Here is a 19,057-nt window from a genome sequence, read left to right on the forward strand (position 1 = left end):
AATCGATTGAATGCAGAAATCGACTGTCCTTACAATAACGACAATGGAAAGACTGAGTGGATGGAGGAAGGAGGAAGCTCTAGGGTGTCGGAGCGCAGAAGAGGATCGAGGGAAACAGAAGAAACAGGACGCAGGGGTGAAGATGATGATGAACTGTTGCAGGAGGAAGGCAAAGCAGCAATTGAGTTGGATGGAGTGAATGCTGAAACAGATGTCTCTTTCAGTAATGAGAACGAAAAGACGGGGAAGATGGAAGAAAGAGGAAACTTTAGAGCGCTGGAGGAGGAACAACTGAAGCAGAGCCGAGAGAAGTCAACTTCCCGTAGTAAGGTCTCTGGCATTGACAGAAGAATGGAGGAGAAAAGATGCAGAAAGCATGTACAGTCAGGCTCTGCTCCTGTCATTCGAAATTCGACTTCATCGAAAGTAGAAGGTCGGAAGGAGAGGGATTCAGGCATGTCCTGTAGCAGCCAACATCTGCAAAAGAAGAGGAAGCATGAGGATTGCAGCAGAGAGAAAGCGTCTGCGAATGGAGTTGCCAAGAATGATTGTAGGGCCAATTGGAAATCTAGGACTAGGAGGGAGAGAGCTAGGGAACCATGGTTAAATAAGTTCTTCATACTCGCCGATTGCCTATGGGGCAAGGATGATCTTCAAGATGATAAAGAGAAAGAAAATGCGGATGAAGACAAACAGTGTGCTGGTGACAGTACCGTGAAGGCGGAGAGAAGAGAAAGCATGGAGTGTGGAATCTTGACTAAGCCGGAAGAGGGTGTTATGGCGAATCAAGCGGAAGCAAGCAAAGATAGTAGGAGCACCCGAGACTATGGAATCCGCCGGGAGAGATCCAGCAAATCGAAAGAATTCAAATATTTCAAACGTCCTGCTGAGAAGTTCAGCAGCAATTAGGATGATGCTGGTCCAAAGGAAGTTGTACAGGAGATAGCAAGTAGGACAGAGCCATGGGCGGATGCGTCTCCGCTTCCTGTGAAGGTCTCCGCTTCCTGTGAAGTTCTCCTGAATAGATGAGGAACCGGAACCGACAGATGGACAAGAAGTGGGGCGACACGGAATTTTATCTTAGGGCTGGTGAAAATTGGATGAACACAAAATGAGGTTGTATCAGGAATTACACACAGTGAATCAAATGTCTATAGTAAGTTGTATCAGGAAGCTGAGTTGTAGTAAAAGTGTACATGGCAACGTACAGAATGAGGTTGAGTAGCATTGTGTTCGAAGAAGTCAATTCACATCAACGGTCCATGATCATGTCAAGTGCATGGCATAAAACTAATCCGGTGAAACCACCAAGATGAATAGTTTAGTGATAAGTGATCTTCTATTTTTCACGAGATCACGAGTTCAATTCACTTCTTGGTTCTTCAAGTTGAAGATGTTGCAAGTAACATAACTTGTAGCTTTTATCCGCGGAATGTGACATTCGCGATCATTTAAGCAAAACCAAATGATTCAGAAAAAGGTCAAACAAAGATCTAGGTCCTTTTATTTGTCACTTTAAGGAAAAAGATCAAGGTTACATATCATGTAATCCAGGAAAAAAAAATATACTTGAATATAGATCACCCCCAACTCTCATTCACTTGCTTTTCCCTGTTCGCTGACCGCTAAAACGGTGAAACAAGATTATCCTCTTACTAAAATTGGATTACCAATGGTGTATAGAGGTTCTGTTCCTTGTCCTAGTTGACATCCTTCAATCATAAGAAACCAGCATCTCCCTTGCTACTGTTTACATCATTCAAGATAAAGTACCCTTCCACTTGCGTGTGTGAGAGAGATATAGAGAGACACAGCCACATAGAGAGAGAGAGAGAGAGAGAGAGCTTCAAAGATGTCCATTTTCCCATTCAGAAAGCCGAAAGAATTTCACTTGAGGATTATTTTATCGAAGAAATTACCGTGCAGGATCGACCAGCACAGAATGTCGGAGAAATCTCTTTTCCCGTCAGTTCCAGATGTCAGTCAAGCACATTAAAGGGGGAAAAAAACGGGTGATGCTGAAAATGACCAACCAAGAACAGGCCCAGGGTTTGAAGGCTTAGCCGGTTAGAGCTGAGTTGAGAGCACTATGCACATCCACTCTGATTTGTGCTTCGGCTTTTTCCAAGTCCGTGGAGGCTGAGTTCAGCTTCTGGGTAAAATCAGCAAGCCCCTTCTGGACCAGGCTTGCATCAATTCGATCAAGCGGTACAGCCTCAACAGCAATAATATCCGCATATGAGTTTGCATGGACGAACGCAAAGCCACTGCTAACAAAGTATTTTGTCACTTCATTTCCATCGTGCACCAACATAACTCCAGGTTTTAGTTCTGCAATTGTGGACACATGCCCAGGAAGAACACCAAGTTGTCCTGTTGTAGCTGGCACTATGACCATGTCCACCTGAAAGAGAGGAAAGGGAGATTATCCACAACAGCAAATGTAAGGATAGCATGATATTCATCCCGCAGCAGCAACAGAAGCTTTATTGATCCAAGTAGTACTTTAATTTTGTGCTCAAGAAATGCATTAAAAGCTTGTAACGACATAATACGATATATGTAGCATCAAAAGACGAATTTGTTCCTCCTAGTACTCCAAAATAATAGTAGCTATCACACTCCTTCGATAAATCCCTACTTGTATTGCCACTCCAAGCTTCCAATCTCCATTCTCCTCAGTAGCATTAATATGTCGTGGGAGTGAATCAGATTAAATGAGCATGACCAATCAAACAATGAGACAGGAGAGAATATAAGGTCTATCAGAGCATGAACAATATCAGGTTTAAAGTAGTAACTACTATCAATCAGGAGAAAAATACCAATATCCCAGGGAAAAAAAAAAAACATCTTCTAAGGGATTCTACCTGACCAGAGCAAATCTGGAATCAACTACCAAGTCTGCCACAACAGTAAGAAACCCATGAGGTCACTAGAAATCTAGACAACAGAACTGCTAATAGCCCATAGACTTGGGCCATAACTTCAGGGATTATTCTATTCTAGAAAAACAGATCATATAGAGAGGAGATAGAGTTATCTTCTTTTAATAGCTCTCCGTGGACCAAGTTGTACTGAGTTCAAGATACTAATGGAATAAGGGAGGAATTGTATAGCTATTTTGTTGGAATAGAGTAGGAGTGGAATAGTAACTCCAGGACTATTACTTCTTTGGTTCATTAGAATTGCCCGAGATCAAAAAATTAGAGAATCACATCAGAATACCAAAAATTCACTCTAGCCAGTTTTAATCCATAAAAAACTAAAGCCTAATAACCTATACTACTGTTGCAATTTCTTTTGATCACCAATAGCAGCAATCTTTTCTTTCGTAAAGATATTTCTGTCCAAAAGTTAATCTCCCTTTCACCTTTTTCATCACTTATATTTGCACCTTCAAAGCAGCAGTTTCTTGAATTTGCATCTCTTATACAAACATGCTCGTATCACCATTACCAGCAATTGATAGAACCGAAATGAAATAGGATATTTTTTACGAGTGACTGGATCAAATCAAACAATACAAATTATATTCCAAAATCTACGCAACACTAAAACTGACTTCTTTTACAGCTTGCAAAGCACTTGACATGGACAACTTCTTTTGCTTTAATAACTTAAATGCTTCCAATGAAATTCATGCAAATCACTTTGGTTACAAGTGGTGGCAGCTAAATTCGGCTTAGGAGTTGGATGCACCCCAAAAATGGAAAGATGTCTAACAACCAGGGGCTTGGAGATGGAAAGAGAAGGCTGGAAGGACTTCCACATTTCCATGGCATGTAAGATGGGGGGAAAGTGGAATGTATTTATATTCCAAGATGGGTGTGGTATTGCACCTCTAAGAAAACAATCCTGATTTATTCGTTTCTACCAAATTACAAGAAGCTTTCCCAAGATAAACCATGCTTGGTAATTATAAACATTAGCTTTTTCCTAAACCTTAAGCTATATCAGAATCATTCAATTGGAAAAAAAAAACAACGTACTTCAATGGAAATGCTGTAAATCAAGGGTGTTCACAGTGAAAACTTTTGTTGACCATTGATATTATTGTCTAATCACGATTCTCACTCACTTTGTCCGTGAACTACTTAGATTGGGAAACATAAAAACCAAACATGGTATGTGAGCCACAAAAGCCAAAGTTAACTGTTAAATATGATATCAAATGTATTCCTTGGTTTGGGTCGACGAAGCAATGCCACTCATATTTCCCAAGAAGACAACTTGGGAAAGGAACTTTCCAGCATAATTTTCTTTCACTGTTTGGAAAAGTGCAGGGCAGATTCTCACCCCCGACTCCTTCAAAAAAGGAGTAGAGTTTCAGAAAGAGGATCTTTCTTACATGGAGACAAAAATGCCTCTATCTAGTTTTACACTACCCTTGAAAGTGCTGATTCTACAACATTTTTAAGATTCTGTGGGGATTAATTGGCTCATGGAATATTGGAAGAGTATTAAAGAGTTAAATCAGTGTACCCTTCGGTTTCGAGCAAGTCTGAATTTGCTGGATTTCTGTTGGCATTATGCTAGTTGAAGAAAAGAGTAGAAAGGCTTTTGACAGGAACAGCGCTTCTATCAATCTTCCCACAGATGGATTATCAGTGCTTTGATGGCCTTTCATATTCTCTCTCTGGTTAATGGTCTCTTTCCAGGGCTTGATCTCTACTTATATATGGGTTTGCATTCCTTAGCACCTCTACAGTGAAGTTTTCTTTCACTTAGTTCTTGATGAACAACAAGCAGACTGAATAAGGATCAGCATGTCAAAGAGATGGCACAAACGCAAACCTAGAAAATGAAACCGGAACTACAAAAAACACCACTTATAGTTGAGTCTACAGTCAAACAAATAGGTGTTTAATCTTGAATTGAAACTTCAATGTAGCACTACCTCCCCAGTAGTAAACTATCCTAGAACAGATTAGCAAGTTCTTGAACAGGGGAAAAATAAATTCGCCATTACTTACACTAAATCACTCTACAAACCCTCAGAATTGCGCAACTTGCATGCTTGTCAATGCTTGTCCTTCTAATTCACAAACTATCCAATCATATCCCTCCACCATCAGCCCTTCCCCACGCCGAGAGCAAAGCACAACACTAGAGAACTATCTGAAACACACAAATAACTGAATAATTGATCTCTTAGACATTGGTCAAGGTAGCAGCTTTCAAGGTTTGAGAATTTACACATAACAGCTATACCCAAGCTGCCATCAGATCCATGCAACTAGCCATTAAAACGCCTCAATACCCTACATTCAACACAAAGAACGCATTGCAAAAGCACGACCTTGGACATCGGAAACACTACATAACCAACTCCACCCTAGAACAAACACCAGAAAACTCAACTCATCCGCTATCCCGCAATCATCCATACACAGCCAATCCACAATCAACCAAAAAAAAGAAAAGCAATGCATCCAAACAGAAATGACTGATTCAGTCAATCGAGCTCCAGAAACGAACCTCTTTTTGGGACAGCTCCGACGCATAAGGAAGGACGAAATTGACGGTGAGCTTGGAGGGGATCGACGACGGCGTGGGAGGCCTCGGCTGCATGAAGGAGAGAGGGGTTTGGGGAGGGTCGATGTTGGGGATCACCTTCTTCCACCCCTCCACGAACGCCGCGTCGGCCGTCTGCGCCGCCGTTACATCCGCAGAGAAGGGACGGGAGGGGGCCCACCTCGCAGCGGCGGAGGTCAGGATGGGCCGGTGGACCAGCTTCTTCGTGGCTTGCCGGAACATGGCGGATCGAGGTGGGCAGTTCGCTCGGCTGTCGCGGGGCCGGAGAAGATGAAGAAAAGAGATTTGAGAGAGAGAGAGAGAGAGTGAGGTCGCAGTGATTTTGTCACTCTCACCGGAGATTGACCTTCTTTGACTCAGTATTTATTTTTTTAATCGAGATTATCTTCTAGTAAATGTTTTCGTACGTCGCATATAAATAATTTGTAAATATTCAAATTTGTTCAAATCGAATGTCAAAAAATTACAATACACAAATTATACATCACATGACATGGTCAAAACGAATTATGTAAATTACTCACGGAGCACGTAAATTGAGTGCGGCAAATTGATTATCAATTTCCCGAGCGATTCTAGCACTAATACAATCATGGACCCAATATCACTAGTTCCATGTTAACATCTACTGTATTGTACAACATAAAGATATATAAGCTCGATTGGGCCGATAAACTTCTTCAGCTGTATATTAACAAGTTGGAACTTGACTTGACAAGATATTCAAATGATATCGAACTTAAATTGGATTAGAAATCGAGCGAATTAGCGTTTGATGATCAAGGTAATCTCGGGTAATTTAATTCGAGTGATCATCGAGCTAAGCTCGAGTTATTTGCGAGTAACTTCACTCAACTTTATCCTTACTTTTTTGGTATAAAATAAGTGTCTGTTGGGAATGCCTCCTTCGTTTGCGAAGGGTTTAATCCTTCTTTTGCATGTCGAACTAAAATTGTCATCAACACATATTAAGTGTTTAATGGATTTTCAAATTATTAATTGTGCACATAACGAGTGCAGTGAATGCACTAGAAATTATAATATTTCCTCATTTGATAATGGCAAATTTTTTTATTGTTTTTGTTTGTTTGATTCTATTATAGAAGTCACGCTATGTGTGCTAAGTGTCATGTGTAGGATGCGAAACATATTCCCTCCTCATGCATTTCCATTCCACACATCCCCAAGGTGGGGTCCCTCTTCCTAAATAGGAAGAGTGGCCACTGGGGCAATCCCTCAATGACTTTTTGTAGTTAAATTTGTTATCGTCTAAGTTCGTATAAACAGAAAATAAGATTAAAAGACTAACCTTTAGCCAATGTAAAATGAGTATGCAGAAGATTGATCCGAGCCCAACGAATGTCTTTGTCTCCTTAAGACAAATTTGTCCCCTCAATTCAGAAAAATTTCGTACGCGAGGACGTTGGACAATTGTCTCCCGGGATAGAACGGATCGCGTTCCTCTCAAGCGGTACTTCTTCAAAGGACTCCAACGAACGTAACTTTGCGGGATTATCGCACAAAATGTATGAGGGGAAAACATGTATGCAAGATTTGGAGGAAACCGAAATGTATGCTCGGGAATAAAGAAAGAAAAACCGTTTCCCAAAATGGCCTATTCGAGGACTATTTATTTTAGAAGAACGAAAAGTCACGAAGAGTCACGAAGCTTGAATTCGGGCGGTAGTTTTTCATAACCGATCGACTCCTTACGAACAATTGTATTTGTTCGTTATTCTCCGAACAATTGTAATCGTTCGTTCACGAACGAATGTCCGGAAATTTCCGAACAATTGCAACTGTTCGTTCGCGCACGAAATTTCTAGACAATTACGTTCGGCTATGTGTCTGTTCGGCAAAAAATAAAAGATTGATGGGCAAAAAATAAAAAATGGAATATAAGAAGCCCGGACCCGAACCGAACCGAGCCGGCCGGACGGACGGACGGCGGCGGCGGCAGGCGTATGGACCGAAATCCATTTGCGTAGGTCCTCCCTCCTCCACAAAAGTGGGGTGCCCCTTGGGGCCCAAACCCATTTGTGAGGTTCCAACTTAATAAACCCATCTCCCATCTACCTCTCATCCTATGTGGGACTCCCACATTTCCTTCTCATTCACTCTAGAGGGATAAATTCCCCAACAATCCCCCACATGAATGAGATATTCGGACATCACGACTCTTCGTATATGCATGAAATGCAATGTGCGATTATTCCTTGAGAGATAGTTACATCGGGATAAGTAGTCTCGAAACTTTGAACTTTCCCTAGTGAAACCTATCGGACTTACTCGGTCAATCAGTAGACTTGATGTCTTTGAGCTGTCGACCTTTGGTGTAATCCTAAACAATAAAAATCACATAACTTTCTCTCGAACAAAGTTAGTTCTCACTTCGTTGTGTTCGTTTTGGCCATGAACACCGCTTTGGTCTCATGAGTGTTTTAGAGAATTCGGCCTTTTCAATTCTCACGAAAGCGGCCCTCACTTCACACTCACATAGGTGATTTACGAACATATAGTATATCACATACTCAATTCGGAATCATTAAAACCTTTTCGCTTAACCTTCACATATTAGTCTTGTCTTCATCTAGGAATGAGTAATAAATTACGATTCTCTACACGAGTCTTCATAACTTGGTTGTCCCTTTGAACCTAGATATTGGGATCTCCGATCAACAAGGTAGGGTATCCGCTATGAGGACTTAGTTATAGGCCTTAAACCCATTCCTTTCGATGTTTTTACAACTATCTCTCTAGTTGAGCCTTTTGTTAATGGATCTGCAACATTATCTTTTGACTTCACATAGTCAATGGTGATAATTCCACTAGAAAGAAGTTGTCTTACAGTGTCATGTTTTCGACGTATGTGTCGAGACTTACCGTTATACATGACATTCCTTGCCCTTCCTATTGCCGCACAATGTATGCATACAGCAGGCACTGGTTTAGGCCAATTAGGAATATCTTCCAAGAAGTTTGAAGCCACTCTGCTTCTTCATAGGCTTTATCCAAAGCTATAAATTCGATTCCATAGTGGATCTAGCAATACAAGTTTGTTTGGATGATTTCCATGACACTGATGCCCCACCAAGTGTGAATACATATCCACTTGTCGATTTTGTGTCTTTGGTGCCAGTTATCCAATTTGCATCACGGTATCCCTCAAGTACCGTTGGATACTCCGTATAATGCAAAGCATAATCTTGAGTATGCTTCAAGTAGCCCAATACACGCTTCATAGCTTTCCAATGATTTTCATTTGGACTAATTGTAAATCGGCTTAGCTTGCTTACCGCGCAAGTTATGTCTGGTCTAGTGCGGTTCATGATATACATTAAATTGCCTAGTATACTTGCATACTCATTTTGAGCCTTACTATCACCGGTATTCTTTGAAAGATGTAAATTAACATCTATCGGTGTACTTACTGGTGATATGCCTAAATTCTTGCTTTTTTCAAGAATTTTCTCAATGTAATGAGATTGGGATAGAGATAGTCCTTCAGATGTTTTACTGATTTTAATTCCTAAAATGACATCTGCGATCCCCATATCTTTCATATCAAATTTACTTGTAAGCAAGCATTTGATCTTCTTGACAATCTCACTATCACTGCCCATTATAAGCATGTCGTCTATATATAGACATAAGATGGCAAAGCTATTATGAGTGTTCTTAACGTATACACATTTATCACATTCATTAATTTTGAAACCATTCGACAACATAACTTGGTCGAATTTAGCATGCCATTGTTTTGGTGCTTGTTTCAAGCCATATAGTGACTTGATAAGCCGACATACTTTATTCTCTTGTCCGGAACAATGAACCCTTCAAGGTTCTTTGTAAATATATTTCTTCTTCCGGATCCCCATTTAGAAAAGTTGTTTTGACATCCATTTGATGAATTTCAAGTCTATACAAGGCTCTTTATAGCAATTAACATCCGTATAGATGTAATTCTCGTGACAGTGAATAAGTGTCAAAATAATCCGGACCTTCACGTTATGCCGTAACCTTTTACGAAAAGCCTAGCCTTATACTTATCAATAGTACCATCTGCTTTCATTTTCCTCTTAAATATCCACTTACATTGTAATGGCTTATTGCCAGGAGGAAGGCCAATCAATTCCCAAGTATGATTTGACAAGATGGATTCAACTTCACTATTGATAGCTTCTTTCCGGAGCGAGGCTTCTGGAGATATCATAGCTTCCTTATATGTCCGAGGTTCATTCTCTAACAAATATGTCAGAAACTCGGGTCCAAAAGACGTAGAAGTCCTTTGCCTTTTACTACGTCTAGATTCATCCTCCATTGGATCACTTCTAGATGTAGTATCTCAAGACCTCTTATTATTTTCAATTGGCTCATATACTATGTTATACGGAAATATATTTTCAAAGAACGAAGCGTCCCTTGATTCAATGATCGTATTAACATGTATATCCGGGATCTCTGACTTATGAACAAGAAAACGATATGCGTTGCTATTACGAGCATATCCGATAAAAACACGATCAATAGTCTTTGGTCCTATCTTAACCTTTTTAGGCTTAGGAATCGCAACTTTAGCCAAACACCCCCACACTTTGAGATAATTCAAGTTAGGCATTCTGCCTTTCCATTTCTCATATGGAGTTTGTTGTGTCCTTTTGTGGGGTACTCTATTTAAAATAAAGTTTGCTGTCAAGACAGCTTCCCCCCACAAATTTCTGCGGTAAACGGAACCTGTTCAACAATGCATTCATTGTTTCCTTTAGGGATCGATTTTTCCTTTTCGCCACATCATTCGATTGCGGTGTATAAGGAGCGGTAATTTGGTGAACGATACCAAATTCAGAACAAATTTCCTCAAAAGGAAATTCATATTCACCTCATCTATCACTTCTTATTATTTTTATTTTCTTATTTAAGCGATTTTCAACCTCACACTTATAAGTTCTAAAAGCATTCACGGCTTCATCTTTACTATTAAGTAAATAGATATAACAATACCTCGAACAGTCATCTATAAACGTGATAAAGTACTTCTTACCACCTCTAGAAGGTATTGCTTTCAAGTCACAAATGTCTGTGTGTATTAAATCTAAAGGTTACGTGACTCTATTATCTACAGAATGAAAAGGAGGCTTAGAGAACTTAGATTCGACACACACTTGGCACTTTTCACTTGGACAATCAAACTTCGGCAATAGTCCCATACTAATTAATTTCTTTATCGACTTATAGTTAACGTGTCCTAGTCTAGCATGCCAAATATTAGGAGACTCAAGCATATAAGTAGAAGCGACTTTATTCATATCATCTTTGGTTACAACGGTCATTACATTCAACTTGAACAAACCATCACTCAGATAACCCTTTCCTACATACATCTCATTTTTGGAGAGTACAAACTTGTCGGATACAAACACCAATTTGAAGCCATTCTTGCTAAGGAGAGATCCGGACACTAAATTCTTGCGAACATCTGGCACATGAAGAACATTATTCGGTGTCACAATTTTCCCGGATGTCATCTTCAGAGCAATCTTTCCAACACCTTCAACTTTAGAGGTCGATGAATTACCCATATAGAGTTTTTCATCACCCCCTACGGTTGTGTAGGACGAGAACATCGTTTTGTTTGCACAGATATGACGAGTTGCTCCGGTATCAATCCACCACTCCTTGGGGTTTCCCACCATATTACACTCGGATATCATAGCGATCTGATTGATATCATCAACACCATTAGAAATCTCTTCCACCACATTTGCACGAGTTTTCTGCCTTTTCTTGGCTCTGCAGTCTTTGGCTCGATGTCCGGACTTTCCACAGTTAAAGCATTTGCCAACGAACTTCTTCGGACCTTGGGTGAATCCCTCTCCGGACTTGCTAGGCTTTTTCCTCTTCTTATTGGGTTTCGATCTTTCTTCAACAACATTGGCCCTTGAGACCTCCGGATATACGCCAACCTTCTTCTCGGAAGATTTATTATCTTCCTCTATCCTCAACCGAACAATCAAGTCTTCAAGTGACAATTCCTTTCTCTTGTGTTTGAGATAATTCTTAAAATCTCTCCAAGAAGGTGGCAATTTTTCAATAAAAGCGGCCACTTGAAATGATTCACTTAGAGTCATTCCTTGAGCATGAATATCATGCATAATCACTTGAAGTTCTTGAACCTGACTTAAGATTGTCTTTGAATCGACCATCTTGAAGTCTAGAAATTTGCCAACAATGAATTTCTTCAATCCGACATCTTCGGTTTTGTATTTCTTGTCTAGACTATCCCATAACTCCTTAGCCGTTTTCAAGGGACTATAGACGTTATAGAGAGTATTATCTAGACCGTTGAGGACATAGTTACGACACGGGAAGTCGGAATGCTTCCATGCATCCACAGCAGCAACCTTTTCTTTATTTGTCTCTCCAACGTCCAATTTAGGACCATCCTCATTGAGGAATCTTGCCAAGTTCAAGGTTGTGAGATAGAACAACATCTTTTGTTGCCATCTCTTGAAATCAGACCCATTGAACTTCTCCGGCTTTTCTCCATGATTCGGAATAGGAGTAATCGGAGTCGAAGTCGAAGCCATTTCTAAAAAAATATAAAATTTACTAATAAACGACGTAACAAAGAAAACTTGCAATTAAAAATATGGAGAACAAATTATATCGGAGAACACGTGAGTATATGAGCGACAACAATTCGGGAAAGACAACTATATGAAAGTTGTATTCAACACAAAAGCCCAACCGAACGCTTTCTTCAAATTGTAAGCATTACACGAAATATACAACCACACAGAATACTTGCAATGCTCAATACAGATTCGGGTAAGCATGAGAAACAAAATGCTGACGACGTTCACAAAAGAAAAATACGTTTATCTCGAAAAACAACTCTTATAAATGTTACGATTGAAGTTCGAGAATGATCATCATATCAGAAAATCAATACACCACTGAACGAACGAAGAACATATTGTTCACAACAAAAAAAATATATACGAACTAAGCGCAAAAACAAGAAGTCCAATACAGAACGATTTGTCTAAAGATTGTTGTCGTCTAAGTTCGTATAAACAGAAAATAAGATTAAAAGACTAACCTTTAGCCAATGTAAAATGAGTATGCAGAAGATTGATCCGAGCCCAACGAATGTCGTTGTCTCCTTAAGACAAATTTGTCCCCTCAATTCAGAAAAATTTCGTACCCGAGGACGTTGGACAATTGTCTCCCGGGATAGAACGGATCGCGTTCCTCCGAAGCGGTACTTCTTCAAAGGACTCCAACGAACGTAACTTTGCGGGATTATCGCACAAAATGTATGAGGGGAAAACATGTATGCAAGATTTGGAGGAAACCGAAATGTATGCTCGGGAATAAAGAAAGAAAAACCGTTTCCCAAAATGGCCTATTCGAGGACTATTTATTTTAGAAGAACGAAAAGTCACGAAGAGTCACGAAGCTTGAATTCGGGCGGTAGTTTTTCATAACCGATCGACTCCTTACTAACAATTGTATTTGTTCGTTATTCTCCGAACAATTGTAGCTGTTCGTTCACGGACGAATGTCCAGAAATTTCCGAACAATTGCAACTGTTCGTTCCATGACGAAATTTCTAGACAATTACGTTCGGCTATGTGTCATTTCGGCAAAAAATAAAAGATTGATGGGCAAAAAATAAAAAATGGAATATAAGAAGCCCGGACGGACGGCGGGGGCAGCGCGCGCGTGTGGACCGAAATCCATTTGCGTAGGTCCTCCCTCCTCCACAAAAGTGGGGTGCCCCTTGGGGCCCAAACCCATTTGTGAGGTTCCACTTAATAAACCTATCTCCTATCTACCTCTCATCCTATGTGGGACTCCCACATTTCCTTCTCATTCACTCTAGAGGGATAAATTCCCCAACAAAATTTACATTAAACGAGTTTATAACTTATAATCTAGGGATGTGCAATAGAATTGGATTTACTTGGAACCCGAATCGGACCACCGAAAAGTAGGGTCGGGGAATCGGTTCATGCTCAAACCGATCATGGAACCGGTTCTAATTTTTGGGAGCCGATTGAAACTGGTTCGGTTCCCAATTTTAGGTGAAGACCCACCTGAATAGGTTTTAGAACCAGTTTTACCTACTGTTTAAAAAAAAATATCTCGATTCTTTTGCCAACCTTGCAAGTTTCGAAGTGGGCTTCGAGTCTTTTAACTTGCAAGACAAAAAAAAAAGAGATTATTAGTGGATTTTGGTGGTAGTGAGATAGGAAGAATTGCACGTGTTAATTTAGCGTTTTATAGAATCATTTTTCCTTTTGGTGGATTGTAATTTCTATTATTATATTTTGAATTGTTGCTTTTGACGAATTATCATTTTTATTGCTTATATCAAGGATTGTTGCTTTTGGCAGATAATGAGTTTTATTATTCCTCTTTTATTTTGGATCATTTCATCAATACTCATATTATTTTGATGAAAAAAAGAAAATCAAAAAAAGAAATAAAACAAAAACAGGTTCTCGGGTAGACCTTGAAACATGATCGAAAAAACGGGGTCGGTTCTAAAATAGGTTTTAAGATAAACAGAGTCAGTTCTCGATTCCAAAAATTGAGAATCGGTTATAACATGATCTGTTTCAAGGTTTAGGTCTTGATCCTAACCACCCGACTCATGTTCTCCTCTATTATAATCTAAAGCAAAATCCAATATTATATTTTTTTTTATAAAATTCCAAGTTTTCTTTTGGCCATTTTCCAAACCACTTCTCCATGAGCTGCTTCTTCTGTACACCAGACTCGACCTAGACTGTCGCCGGCGATCCACAAGTTCAACACCCCCATGACGAATACCCCGCCGCCGCCCATCTCGGAGCTCCGGTGGCACGTAGCCGTCGCCACCTGCCTCAAGCTCCTCTTGATCCCCTCCTACCGCAGCACCGACTTCGAGGTCCACCGCCACTGGCTCGCCCTCACACACTCCCTCCCCCTCTCCCGCTGGTACACCGACGAGACCAGCCCCTGGACCCTCGATTACCCTCCCTTCTTCGCCTTCTTCGAGCTCCTCCTCTCTTACGCCGCCCGCGCCGTCGACCCGGTCATCGTCCACCTCCATCGTGGCCTCAACTACCGTTCCGACTCCGTCGTCCTCTTCCAGAGGATCACCGTGATCGCCGCCGATTCGTGCCTCTTTTACGCGGTGTACCGCCTGACTAGGAAATGCGAGCCGCGTAAGGGGAGATTGATCTGGGCCTTGGTGATCTGGTCGCCGATGCTGCTGATCGTGGACCACGTGCATTTTCAGTATAATGGGTTCTTGCTGGGGATTTTGCTGCTGTCGATTTCGTACTTGAGCGAAGGGAAGGACTTAGCGGGTGGTTGTTTGTTCGCGATATTGTTGTGCTTTAAGCACTTGTTTGCTGTGGCTGCGCCGGTTTACTTTGTATACCTGTTGAGGCGGTGCTTCCGAGGCACGTTTGCGAGAGGCTTTGGTTTGCTTTCGGCTCTAGGGGTGGCGGTCATCACGATTTTTGCGGCAGCTTATGGTCCATTCATTTACCATGGCCAGGTTAGTGCCTGACCTGATTTCCAAAATGCTGAAGTTGTTGTGCAATGCTACTTTATTTCTGTTTTTTATTTGGGGGCAACTTCTCGTGCAATGTGGAATCGCAGAGATCACTAGCTAATTATGTGAACTGTCAGATGGTTTCTTCATTTATTGGAATGGTGCAATTGGTGTAAGATTATAATTTAGAGGTGATGGCTCTTAGGTGATGTTGCTGCTGTGGGCTATTCATTTAGTGGAAAGGACAGGTCCTCTGAGGAGTTTTCGGATGAAGGCCATTTTATTTCCGTTTTGAGTGTTATATTGGCTTTTACTTGGTGTTCTGGTCATGAAAGTTCATAATTTCGCCTTTTCTGGCAGTGGAACATGGAGTTCTCTTGAGTTTGCGTTTGAATATTGACATAGGAAAATGGAGAACTTATCCAGAAAGTCGGGACTATGTTTCGCAGCAACTGCTGTTTTATCTAGAAAAATCTAAGGGATACAGGAATGCGGCAATGTTGGGTTCTCAGGGTCATTTGAGCCTGATTGTAGAGCACCTATCATTCTTTTAAGTTTTAACATGTCTATGGGGCTTGTGTTTGGTACCTATCATTCCTAGAAGTTACGGTGACAAGATCTACTTGTGTGTTAGGATTTGTAATACACCTTAAAACGGAACCTTTTCTCTTCCACCTGTGGTTACTGCAATATCTGGTTGCCGATGCAGCTATGTTTTCCAGTTCATGATGTTACAAGCACAGTTGCTCCCAAGATTCCTTATGGAAAAGCTTGGAAGCTTACTTATGCATAGCTTGCTTATGGTTTAGATTATAGTAAATTATATTGCGGACACTGTGCTGACTGAAGCTTGCTTATGCAGACTTAAAGCTTGCTTTTATGTCTGGCAAATATGTTCTTAGAATAGTCAGGATAGAATCATTTATCCATTCAATGTAGGAGCCTCCTCTTTTGTGTCAACTTTAACTCCACGGATGATCTCTTGGGCAGACGCTACATGCATGTGGCCTGTGTAATCTGCTTTAAGACAGGCCTTCTATCACATCTTCCTAAAGCTTATTTTGTATCATTCGATCCTTCTTGGAGAATCTAGATAGCTTTTATTGAATATGTGCTTTTCACCAGCCGATTTTATGGGTGCCACTCATATTTGACAACTGATTTTGTGCTTGTGTTTGTTAATGCAGTTGATTAGTGCATAAGTATTGAACTCTATCTGTGCAGATGCAACAAGTCATTCGCCGTATGTTTCCATTTGGCAGGGGGCTTTGTCATGCTTACTGGGCACCAAATTTTTGGGTTTTCTACATCGTAATGGACAAGGTGCTGTCTTTTGTGCTAAGAAGATTGGGGTTTGACATTCAAATGCCTGCAGTGTCGTTCACTGGTGGGCTCGTGGGAAATTCATCGCCTTTTGCTGTACTTCCACAGGTAATTTCATTAAATTTGCAATTAATCTGGCACTTAAGGCTCTGCCAAACTGATGACTCATGTATAGTCAAGGAGGAGTTGATTAAGTTGCTTTGTCGATTTGTATTTTCCTGGTAATGTTCTAAGCAGTTCAACTGATTTCTTATTTTCTCCAAAGAAACATATTATGGCAGAGGGTTGACCAAATTTCATATTCTTAATTCCATGTCTCCCACATTTTTACACTTGGGAAATGCAATTTTTGACAAAAAAAAAAGATGCATTTAGCACACATTGTGGGGACCAGAGTCATTGATCTTTTGAGTTTTCAGATGACCAGTAATTTCCCTGTAGCATTGCCATCTGATGTTGCATATATATGTTAACTACAGATCACCCCCTTGACAACCTTTATCATGGTTCTGCTAGCCTTATCTCCTTGTCTTATCAAGGCCTGGAGAAACCCCCAACCAAAGAACGCTGCAAGATGGATAGCATATGCCTACACAAGCGGATTCCTGTTTGGGTGGCATGTTCATGAAAAAGCATCTCTCCATTTTGTCATCCCCCTAGCACTCACTGCTGTACAAAGTCTGGGAGACGCAAAGCATTATTTCTGGCTATCAATAGGTATGCTCTTCAGGATTCTTTTGGCATTGCCTAATCAAGTTATTCAGCTTATGTCCAATCTTGTAAATTCTTCTTTGCTACCACGCTCATCGTATAATGTGCTTGTTGCTCGTTGCTATAATAGCCTTATTTGGTTTGATGAGTTACATTGAAAAGCTCGTTGCTATAATAGCCTTATTTGGTTTGATGAGTTAAATTTCAGTTTTCAATGTGTGTGTGTGTGTGTGTGTGTGTGTGTGTGTGAGGAAGGAAGGAAAAGGAAAATTCCAGATTTTGTCAAAATCCCCTCTTTGGTTGTCTTATTGCCTAAAGGCATGGTGTAAATCAAGTTCTGAATCAACTATCGATCGTGGAGCCAAGTGTGTCTGGTGTGCTATTCCACATTCTGGCCATTTAATTGCTTATTCTGTTGAAGAAGAAGAGGAAAGGCAGTGGAATAATAAAAGGAAAAATTAAAATGAGGGGCATTGAGAGACTTTCCTGGCTAGTGTTCGTATGGTCTCTTTAATATTCTTAGATTATGCATAATTTACATACATTTCTACATACATATACATACTTTTTAATGTGCATATTTTGATCCCCGACCAAACAAAATGTGCATATTTTGATGATTCAGAGCTGGATCATATCATCCCAAGAAAGTTTGTTAGAACACGAACCAGATTGTTGGACAGTAAATCCGTGCACTGTGATACATGTTTCTACTTATTTCCAGTTTAACCTAAATGGGTCAATACTGTTATTATGTCAATTTCGCTTTAATCATGCTTATGCAGTGTTAGTGTTGCGTTCCATTGAATAATTTCTATTAGTCATGACATGTACTATCTGTTTTTTTTTTTTTTTTTTTGGGTCAGATGTACTATCCGGTTGAGTTGTTCTATTGTCTTTGAGTTTGCGAGCCCTTACATATTCGTTTTCTTGATTCTGCATCACTTGCGAATAATCAAATACTTTTTGATGTCGACAAAGGATAGACGTATCTAATGTCTTTTATGAATTAGCCAAACCTCTCAAATGCCTTGTTCTAACAGTCTTGTGTCTTTGCCATGCAGTATCCTGCTATTCGCTCTTCCCGCTTCTCTATGAAGCCCAAGAGTATCCCATAAAAGTGTTGCTGCTGCTACTGCATTGCGTGGCGATGTTCCTTGGCTTCTCTGCGCTATTCAATGGGAGTGCAAGAGCAAAAGCAACTGCTCCTGAGTCTAGAAAAGGAGATCAATCCGGAGAGAAGAGAAGCTCGAGTCTGGCCAAGGGAGGAGGTTTTACCATTGGTTGGATCACAAGGTGTTATTTGTTCGGTATTTTACTCGTCGAGTTATGGGGTCAGTTCTTGCATCCTTACATTCTCGGCAATAAGCTTCCTTTTGTGCCCCTGATGATGATATCCGTATATTGTGCATTCGGCATCATGTACTCATGGATTTGGCAACTGAGATCGATTGTGAGATGTTCTAGTTGATAGCACTAATTCTTCCAAATTTGGTGTTTCTCTATCTTGAGGAACTCTCTGTTGTATTGATCTAATAGTTTGACTCCCAATTGAATGAGAATGGAAAAGCTGTTTTGCCACATCCTTAATCCATTTGACTGGATTAAAAGCTTGGTAGTCCTTCAAGGGATGAATCAGCAAACAAAACCACCACCTTGATTTGTGGTTTCATTGTCTGTTAGAAAGTCAGTAACTTCTCTATGAAGTTGCTTGTGAATGGTGAACATGACATGATGTTATTCTGTTCTAAGAAAATTATTCAAGAAATTGGCTAATCAAAAGATTGCTGTTTTTTTTTTTTTTCATTTGTCTTGTTTCTTCACATTAGTTATAGGAGAAATCCATTAGTCGTAAGTTCGACGATAAATATAAGCAAGTAAGACATCATTATTGGTGATTATGCGGTTGAATAATTGGTAAAATATTTCTTA

The 19,057-nt window shown here is 40.3% G+C and overlaps 2 protein-coding genes across 2 annotated transcripts; one reads left to right on the forward strand and one right to left on the reverse strand.

Annotated features, from left to right (window-relative positions):
- Positions 1-1,864: 1,864 nt before the first annotated feature.
- LOC115733281 (ATP synthase subunit delta', mitochondrial-like) lies at positions 1,865-5,834 on the reverse strand. Its single transcript, XM_048276083.1, has 2 exons — positions 5,482-5,834; positions 1,865-2,404 (listed from the first exon to the last, which is right to left on the reverse strand). The coding sequence occupies exons 1-2, from the start codon at positions 5,758-5,760 to the stop codon at positions 2,060-2,062; spliced, it is 624 nt and encodes a 207-aa protein (XP_048132040.1). The 5' UTR covers positions 5,761-5,834; the 3' UTR covers positions 1,865-2,059.
- An 8,453-nt stretch (positions 5,835-14,287) lies between these two features.
- Positions 14,288-18,705, forward strand: LOC115732799 (probable dolichyl pyrophosphate Glc1Man9GlcNAc2 alpha-1,3-glucosyltransferase). Its single transcript, XM_030663487.2, has 4 exons — positions 14,288-15,094; positions 16,316-16,522; positions 16,894-17,131; positions 18,190-18,705. Exons 1-4 carry the CDS (start codon positions 14,369-14,371, stop codon positions 18,594-18,596), a joined length of 1,578 nt encoding a protein of 525 aa, XP_030519347.2. The 5' UTR covers positions 14,288-14,368; the 3' UTR covers positions 18,597-18,705.
- Positions 18,706-19,057: the final 352 nt, after the last annotated feature.

The sequence above is a fragment of the Rhodamnia argentea genome, chromosome 3 (genome assembly GCF_020921035.1).
Source record: "Rhodamnia argentea isolate NSW1041297 chromosome 3, ASM2092103v1, whole genome shotgun sequence".
In the NCBI taxonomy this organism is placed as follows: domain Eukaryota; kingdom Viridiplantae; phylum Streptophyta; class Magnoliopsida; order Myrtales; family Myrtaceae; genus Rhodamnia; species Rhodamnia argentea.